The sequence below is a fragment of the Tupaia chinensis genome, unplaced genomic scaffold (genome assembly GCF_000334495.1).
Source record: "Tupaia chinensis unplaced genomic scaffold, TupChi_1.0 Scaffold138441_1, whole genome shotgun sequence".
NCBI classification, from domain to species: Eukaryota; Metazoa; Chordata; class Mammalia; order Scandentia; family Tupaiidae; genus Tupaia; species Tupaia belangeri.
The window spans coordinates 525,096-533,861 of NW_006198338.1; the positions used below are offsets into that span (position 1 = coordinate 525,096).

The window sequence follows — 8,766 nt, forward strand, 5'->3', positions numbered from 1 at the left end:
TTCCCCTGGCCGTGTAGACCTGTGCTGCGGCTGCAAGGGGGCAGCTCTGGTGCCGAGGGAAGGGAGGAGGCTCTCACAGGCGTCCTGGCTGGAAGTGGGAGAAGGGGCTCGACTTAGTCCTTAGAACAGGGGTGGTGGCCCTGCGGGACTCAGCCTCCTGACACAGTGGTACACACAGGCCAGGAACAGCCAGAGGCCAGTCCAGCGTAGAGAAGCGGGGGGTAGGCCCTGGAGCAGGGGCATGGCTTTCCAGGTCAGGCTCCCTCTTCATTCATTCCCTCAAAATAGTCCGAGACACCCCCAGCCCACCCTCGGCTGAGTCACTGACCCCGAATCTCAGCCCAGACTCGGGATGAATGGGGCTCTCCCCTCACCCTCCTGTCCCCTCCCCAGCCCGGAGGACATGTAACTGATGCCCCAGGATGGAAGAGTGACTTCCACACACCCTAAAAATAACCCAACTACTTAATACCCGGCCTCTCACCCCCGCCCTGGCCCACCCCCTGGTCAGCAAGATAAAAGTAGCTGCTGGCGCTGGCAGAGGACAGAGACCCAGGACGGGCAGAAAGACGGTGACCACAGAGCCGGCGGAGCAGAACCAGTCCCGAACAGGAGCCCAAGAGGGAGGACAAGCTCTCTGGACACAGCTGCTACGGACCCCACACACCCCGTTAGCCGAGCGGATCCTCAGTGAGTAATGGCCCCTCTGGGGTAGGGGACTAGGGAGGCTAGGAGTGGAAGAAGGGGCAGAGGCAAGCACAGGTGTAGGGGAGTGGGAGAGGCTCTGTGAAGAATCCACGAAGGCGAAGAGTCCGTGTGCCACGCAAGCTCTACGTGGCTGCCACGGGCCAGAGGCTGGCAGCAAAGACAAGTTCTTTTTTTTCTTTTTTTTTTTTTTTTTTTTTGAGAGGTTTTTGCTATAGGCACGTGTGCTTGCCAGAAAGACAGCGAGACCGAAAGCGAGAAATCACCCCCCAGGGGGGGATGGCCACGCCACAATCCCTTCTCCTCCATTCTCCTCCATTCTTCCAGGGGAAGCTGCCTTTGGGGATCTTGGGCACGCACGCACACGCATCCGGCGTGAGTTTAAGCCACCGGGTCCAGGACTCCAACCACAGTCGACTACATGGGAGTCCAGCGACATAGCCATTACACCAACTGCTGGTCCCAGGGACAAGTTCTTGCCAGTCAGGCATAATCCAGAAAGGCTTAGAGGACGTGGTCCAGGGTTTCCGTTTTTAAACTACAGGATTGGAACTCCTCCAGCTTCAGGCTTTAAGGTGTCCCCCCGGGGGAAGCCTCGGCCAGGCTCTGGATCTGGAGGGGAGAAGGGCAGAAGCGAGGCAGGAGGGGTGGGGAGTGAGGGCAGCCGGCAGGCCCAAGGGTGCATTGCTAGGGCAGACCCAGGCCCAGCTGTGATGGGTGACGGTCTGGGCATATGTGACCCTGGAGGTATTCCAGAGCTTTCTACATATGCCGACCTTAGACCCAGGTTAGGGTGAACTCTGTCCCAGGCCCTGATCCTGCCTGTGGGAAAGCTCTCGGGGCAGCGCCACAGGCCTCAGGTGGGGAAACCAGATCTGAGTTTGTCCAAACATAGATTATGGAGCAGGCTGGGCCATGGGGGAGACTTGGGGGCAAAGGTGGGGGTCATTTTAGAGGCCAACTCAGACCTCAGAGGCCAAGCTCTAGGACAGTTCTTGGGGCTCATCCTAGCCTAAGTCTGGTCTCAGTTCTGAATTCAACTCTCACCACCCCTGTCTGGAGCTCCGGACAGGTGTGGGGTGTTCCTGCCCTGTGTGTCTCCACTGTGCTGGGAGACCCCCAGCCCTGCTCTGAGGACTAAGTTGACCCCCTTCTCCCACTTCCAGCCAGGACACCTGTGAGAGTAAGGCCCAAGCCTCCTCCCTTCCCTCGGCACCATAGCTGCCCCCTCACAGCCACAGCACAGGTCTACACGGTCAGGGGAAGCTGCCTTTGGGGAAGCTGGCTGAGTAGCCGGACTGCAGCTCTTCACGGGGTTCCTGGCTCGTCCAGGACTCCCATGGGGTCATTCTGGGCCTTCCATAGCAGGTTATCTGGGTCCATGTTTACTGTTTTTTAAATAATTTTTTATTGATTAATTTTAATTCTTAGGGTCCCTGTTTACTTGTGGACTCTTCCCTCTGACTCAGGGCCCAGACTTTCTGGGAGCTGGGGGAGGGGAGGTCACCGGGAGCCCAGGGGTCAGGAAGCCACTGCGGGCCTCGCTGCTGCCTGGCTGAGCCTGGCAGACACCTGTGCGCCTTCTGGCCTCAGTCTCCCTGTTCTAACAGGAAGGGGCGAGACACAGCGCCCTGCGAGGGCCCCTGGGTATGACATTCTAACAGTCTGTGACCCTGGTGGGGGTTCTGGAGATTCCTGGGGGGAGGGGAGGGTGGACTGGTGGCCTGCACAAGCCATCTGCACAGGTCACTGTGGTGGTGACAGGATGAAGTGGAGGCGGGAACAGGCACTGGTTTGCCTTTGGCAGGGATCCTATTTAGAGCTCAAAGACTAAGGGAAGCCGCTCAGGGATCTTTTTTTTTTTTTTTTTTTGGAGAGGATTTTGCTATAGGGCGCGTGTGCTCGCCAGAAAGACAGAGAGAGACAGAGAGACAGAAAGTGAGAAATCACCCCCCAGGGGGGATGGCCACGCCGCAATCCCTTCTCCTCCATTCTCCTCTCCGGATCCTGGGCACACATGCACACGCGCCTGGTGTGAGTTTAAGCCACCAGATCCGGGACTCGAACCGGGGTTGACTATATGGGAATCCAGCAACATAGCCATTACGCTAACTGCTAATCCCCCTTTTTGTCATTGCTAGAGGGTGTGTGCACTTGCCAGAGAGAGGCAGAGACAGGAGAGAGAGATACAGAGACAGAGAGATAGAGAGAGAGAGCATTTCCCCCTCAATAGGGCATGGTCATACCACAATCCCCTCTCTTCCCCCTCAATGGGGCATGGTCATACCACAATCCCCTCTTCATGTCTCCATCCTGTCAGGATTTGGGACAGGCACGCAGAAGTGCCTGGCATGTTCTGCAAGTCACGGAGCTGGGGTATGAGCTGCGGTGGGCTACGTGGGCTCCCGCTCCCTCAGCCACAGGCTATGGGCCAGCCCTACCCAGAGTGTTTGGTGAGACTGCAGATTTCAGAGCTCGGACCTCCAGGGTTCTGACGTCTTTGGTGGACACGCCAAGATGGAGGCAAGCAGACCTCAGTCTCCCCTCTCCTCATCCTCCCAGGGTGGCCACAAGGAAGAAGTCCTACTCCCCACCTGCTGCCAGCATCTATCCCCAACACAGGCCTGTGACTAGGGGAGGTTTCCAGGTGTCAGGGACCCAGTCTAGCTCAGGAGACAGGAGGCCCAAGCAGAGAGACCAGGTAGCAAAGGGGACGAGGTGGGCGGAGAGCACCCGGAGTCCCCACTGGTAAGGCCTGAGCCTCCCTCCCAGCCCAGACTGCCTCCCTGGGCCACGACCTCAGCTATGTTTAGCAGTGAGTGTGGAGCAGAGCAGCGGGTCAGGGCAGCGGGAGGGGGAACATGCTTCTCATTCTTTTCCTCCTGGCCTCTGGGGACTGTTAATACACCTGTCACAAGACAGATAGGACATGCATGGGACAGAGACCAGAGAAGGGCGTCAGGGGTGGCAGGCCACTGAGCCAGACGTGGTGCTGGGGTGGTGTGAGGGCCTGTGGGGGGGGTCTCAGCCTGAGGCCCTGCACCCCGGAGGCCCCAAAGGCGCCCTTTGCTTGCACATGATTGGGCAGGGTTTCCATGAGCAAGGGGCAAGGCTGTCTCTGCCCTGGCCCCACTCCGTCCCCTGCCTGTGGGTGTCACCCTCACGTTCTCCTTGAGTGCTGCTGGGGAGCAGAGGGACATCATGACGAACCAAAAAGCTGAATTCAGGACCAGCAGTTCACGTAATGGCAATGTCGCTGGACTCCTATGTAGCCAACTGCGGTTCGAGTCCTGGATACAGTGCCTTAAACTCACACTGGGCACATGTGTGTGCATGCCCAAGATCCCTAGAGGAGAATGGAGGAGAAGGGATTGCAGCGTGGCCATTCCCTTTGGGGGGTGATTTCTCACTTTCTGTCTCTCTGTCTCTCTCTGTCTTTCTGGCGAGTGCACATGCCCTATAGCAGAAAACCGCTCCAAAAAAAATAATAATAATAAAAATAATAATAGCTGAATTCTTAGGGACCAGGCCTGAAATGGAATCCAGGAGCCCCAACTCAGCACTGCCTTCCGCTCACTCACCAAGACCTGTCTCTGGGCCTTGGTTGCATCATTTTTAATGACAAAAGGTTAGGCTAAAATACCCTTGGGATCCCCCCAGCCATGACCTTCTGAGTTTGGGGTACAACCCAGAATTTGGCCCTGTAAACCTCGACTGCTTCTGCTCCATTGTAGATGCCGCCTGCCGGGGCCCGGGGAAGGCTGGGTGAGCTGAGAGCCCATGGGTAGGTAAAGGCTGGCCAGGATGCCCCGTTAAAGGGGCAAGCACAGGCCAGCCCATGGTCTGGTGGTTGAAGGAGCTGAATCCCACGTGGCCAACTATAGAGTTCAAATCCCAGCCCCACCTGCTTGAAAAACATGTCAGACGTGTGTGCAGCTGTGCCCAGAATCCACACAGGATGGAGAAATGGAGAAGTGACCACGCTGCATTGAGGAGTGCTTACTCCCTCTCCCTTCTCTCTCTCTTTCTGTTTCTCTGTCTCATGTCCTCTGGCAAAAATTCAAAAAAAAAAAAAAAAAGGCAAGTGCGCCCTCTGGTGTTCTGCAGAGGAATTTCACCCCCATAGTAACCAGTCACCAGTTTAGGGGCCTGGCTGTCACTACTGGAACTCAGGAAGTCTGGATTCCGCCAGGCCACTCACTGGGCGTCTCTCCAGGAAGAACTGACTTAGGCAAAGGGAGGCGAGAATGGGGTATATCCAGTTTTCCTCCTGGAGGTTTAGGCATCCCTTATGGGGCTGAAGGGAAGAGTCTTGTGACCAGAGGGGCCCTGGCTGTTCCCTAGCAACCCAGGTGACCTGAGGAAGCAGGGGCCCACCTGAACGGATGGGGCTCACCTAGATGGGTCTGTACGTCCTAAGTTTAAGGCTTGTCAGGTCTGCAGGTGGCGTGGACGCTGGACTCCCACTTGGCCAATCATGGTTCAAGTTCCGGACCTTGCGGCTTGCTTTGTCGCTTCCCCTTTCTCTCTCTCTCTGTCTAGTTAAGTTGAAAACTAAAAATCGTAACCAATGGAATTAAATAAATAAATAATTCTTAAAAAAAAAAAAAAGAAAAAAAAAAAAAAAAAAGACTTGTCACACACCAACCATGCAGGTGACAAAGGGAGGCCCAGGCCAGGCTGACCTACAGAGGGAGGGAGATTTTAAGTCATCACCAAGCATCACTCTGCCCCTGGCCCTGCTTTCCGCTATTTCTTGCAGCACCTGGTTCCCAGCCCCATTTTTTTCTTTTTTGAAGAGGTTTTTGCTATAGGGCGCTGTGCGCTCGCCAGAAAGACAGAGAGAGAGAGAGAGAGAGGGACAGAAAGTGAGAAATCACCCCCCAGGGGGGATGGCCACACCATAGTCCCTTCTCCATTCTCCTCTCGGGATCTTGGGCACGCATGCACACGCGCCCAGCATGAGTTTAAGCCATCAGGTCCGGGACTCGAACCATGGTGGACTACATGGGAGTCCAGTGACGTAGCCATGACACCAACTGCTGATCCCCTAAGCCCCATTTTTAAATTTGCCCTTTCTCCTAGAAGCATGGCGGATGCCCAGACCCAGATGGCCCCCACGCCGGCCATCCCGATGGCGACTACAGAGGACCTACCCCTCCCTCCACCCCCAGCCCTGGAAGACCTGCCGCCTCCCCCCCCCAAGGAGTCCTTCTCGAAGTTCCACCAGCAGCGCCAGGCCAGCGAGCTGCGCCGTCTCTACAAGCACATCCACCCCGAGCTCCGCAAGAACCTGGCGGAGGCTGTGGCCGAGGACCTGGCCGAGGTCCTGGGCTCTGAGGAGCCCACCGAGGGGGACGTCCAGTGCATGCGCTGGATCTTCGAGAACTGGCGGCTGGATGCCATTGGGGACCACGAGCCACCAGCTGCCAAGGAGCCGGTGCCCTGCGGTGATGTCCAGGCCACCTCCCGCAGGTTTGAAGATGGCTCCTTGGCCCACAGCGTAGACCGGGAGCCAGCCGCACCCGAGCCACCGCGAGGGGACGTGCGTGCAGCCCGCCAGCTGTTTGAGACCAAGCCCTTGGATGAGCTGAGAGGCCAGGCCGAGGCCCCGGAGGCCGCCGTGAGGGAGCCCGCCGCCAGCGGCGACGTGCGCGGCACCAGGATGCTCTTCGAGACGCGGCCGCTGGACCGCCCGGGCTCCCGGCCGTCCATGCAGGAGCAGAGCCCGCTGGAGCTGCGCTCGGAGATCCAGGAGCTGAAGGGGGATGTGAAGAAGACGGTCAAGCTATTCCAGACCGAGCCGCTCTGTGCCATCCAGGACGCCGAGGGCGCCATTCACGAAGTCAAAGCCGCGTGCCGGGAAGAGATTCAAAGCAACGCAGTGCGGTCCGGCCGCTGGCTCTTCGAGACCCAGCCTAGCAGAGCCCGCTGGAGCTGCGCTCGGAGATCCAGGAGCTGAAGGGGGATGTGAAGAAGACGGTCAAGCTGTTCCAGACCGAGCCGCTCTGTGCCATCCAGGACGCCGAGGGCGCCATTCACGAAGTCAAAGCCGCGTGCCGGGAAGAGATTCAAAGCAACGCAGTGCGGTCCGGCCGCTGGCTCTTCGAGACCCAGCCTCTGGACGCCATCAACCGGGACCCGAGCCAGGTGCGCGTGATCCGGGGGATCTCCCTGGAGGAGGGCTCCCGGCCGGATGTCAGTGCAACTCGCTGGATCTTCGAGACGCAGCCCCTGGACGCCATCCGGGAGATCTTGGTGGACGAGAAAGACTTCCAGCCATCCCCAGACCTCGTCCCTCCCGGCCCGGATGTGCAGCAGCAGCGGCATCTGTTCGAGACCCGAGCGCTGGACACGCTGAAGGGGGATGAGGAGGCTGGAGTGGACGCCCCAGCCAAGGAGGCAGTGGTCCCCGGTGACGTCCGCTCCACTCTGTGGTTATTTGAGACCAAGCCCCTGGACGCCCTCGGAGACAGTGTCCAAGTGGGTCAGCTGCAGCGAGTGGATCCCCAGGGCCAGAGTGTACCCAGCAACGGCTCCTCCCCGCTGTGCCCTGCTCAGAGCGCCCCTCGGAGGGATGAGGTGAAGGGGGACGTGAAGGCCTTCAAGCACCTTTTCGAGACCCTTCCCCTGGACAGCATCAAGCAGGACGAGCCTTGTGCCCCTGGGAGCATGAGCAGGGCAGATGGAGGGGATTCTGGGCCGTCCCAGGGTACAGGGTCCTCAGTGTATGCCATGCAGGACGGCGAGGGCCACCTCCACGCCCTGACCTCTGTCAGCAGGGAGCAGGTGGTCGGAGGTGACGTCCAAGGCTACCGGTGGATGTTTGAGACACAGCCCTTGGACCGGCTGGGCCGCAGCCCCAGTACCGTCGATGTCATCCGGGGCATCACGCGACAGGAAGTGGTGGCCGGGGATGTCGGCACGGCTCGGTGGCTCTTCGAGACCCAGCCCTTGGAGGTGATCCACCAGCGGGAGCAACAGGAACGGCAGGAGGAAGAGGAGAAGAGCCAGGGAGGCCGCCAGCCTGAGGCACCTCCAAAAGGGGACGTGCAGACCATCCGCTGGCTGTTCGAGACCTGCCCGATGAGCGAGCTGGCAGCAGAGAAGCAGGGGTCCGAGGTCACAGACCCCACAGCCCAGGCCGAGGCCCGGTCCTGCACTTGGATGTTCAAGCCCCAAACCCCAGACAGGCCAGGGGGCTTCAGGGAGCAGCACCTTCAGGTGAGCCAGGTCCAGGCTGGGGAAAGACAGACAGACAGACACGTGTTTGAGACTGAGCCTCTGCAGGCCTCGGACCGCCCGTGCGGGAAACAGCCTGTGCGATACTGCAGCCGGGTGGAGATCCCTTCGGGGCAGGTGTCTCGCCAGAAGGAGGTTTTCCAGGCCCTGGAGACAGGCAAGAAGGAAGAGCAGGGGTCCAGGGTGACCCCTGAGCCCATCCCTGCAGGTTCCGTGCACAAGTTTACCTGGCTTTTTGAGAATTGCCCCATGGGCTCCCTGGCAGCTGAGAGTCTCCGAGGGGACAGCCTCCAGGAGGAGCAGTCTGTGGGCCCCTCAGGCAGTGGGACGCTGCAGAGGCAGGACACTGCAGCGGAGGGGACCTTGCGGACTCTGCATGCCACACCTGGTATACTGCATCACAGAGGCATCCTCATGGAGGCCCGAGGGCCGGGAGAGCTCTGCCTGGCCAAATATGCGCTCCCTGGCCAAGGCCAGGGGGCCCCCTATGTACAGAAAGAAGAGGTGGTGTCTGGCGAGCTTCCCAGGATCGTCCGCCAAGTGCTGCACCGGCCAGACGTGGACCAGCAGGGGCTGCTGGTGCAGGAGGACCCGACTGGACAGCTCCGGCTCAAGCCGCTAAGGTTGCCAGCTCTGGGCAACAGTGGAAGCATTGAGGACATGGACCCTGAACTCCAGCAGCTGCTGGCTTGCGGACTAGGGGGCTCCGTGGCAAGGACTGGGCTGGTGATGCAGGAGACAGAGCAGGGCCTGGTGGCCATGACCGCCTATTCCCTGCAGCCGCGGCTACCCGGGCGGGCCCCCGGGAGGGGCCGGGTG

At 59.4% G+C, this 8,766-nt stretch overlaps 1 protein-coding gene across 1 annotated transcript in view; it reads left to right on the top strand.

Annotated features, from left to right (window-relative positions):
- Positions 1-551: 551 nt before the first annotated feature.
- Positions 552-8,766, top strand: part of XIRP1 (xin actin binding repeat containing 1) — a 9,504-nt gene continuing 1,289 nt past the window's right edge. The window contains exons 1-3 of the mRNA XM_006161342.2: positions 552-690; positions 5,791-6,487; positions 6,685-8,763. Of these exons, the coding sequence (XP_006161404.1) occupies positions 5,795-6,487; positions 6,685-8,763 (2,772 nt within the window). The 5' untranslated portion in view covers positions 552-690; positions 5,791-5,794. The remainder of the gene's footprint in view (positions 691-5,790; positions 6,488-6,684; positions 8,764-8,766) is intronic.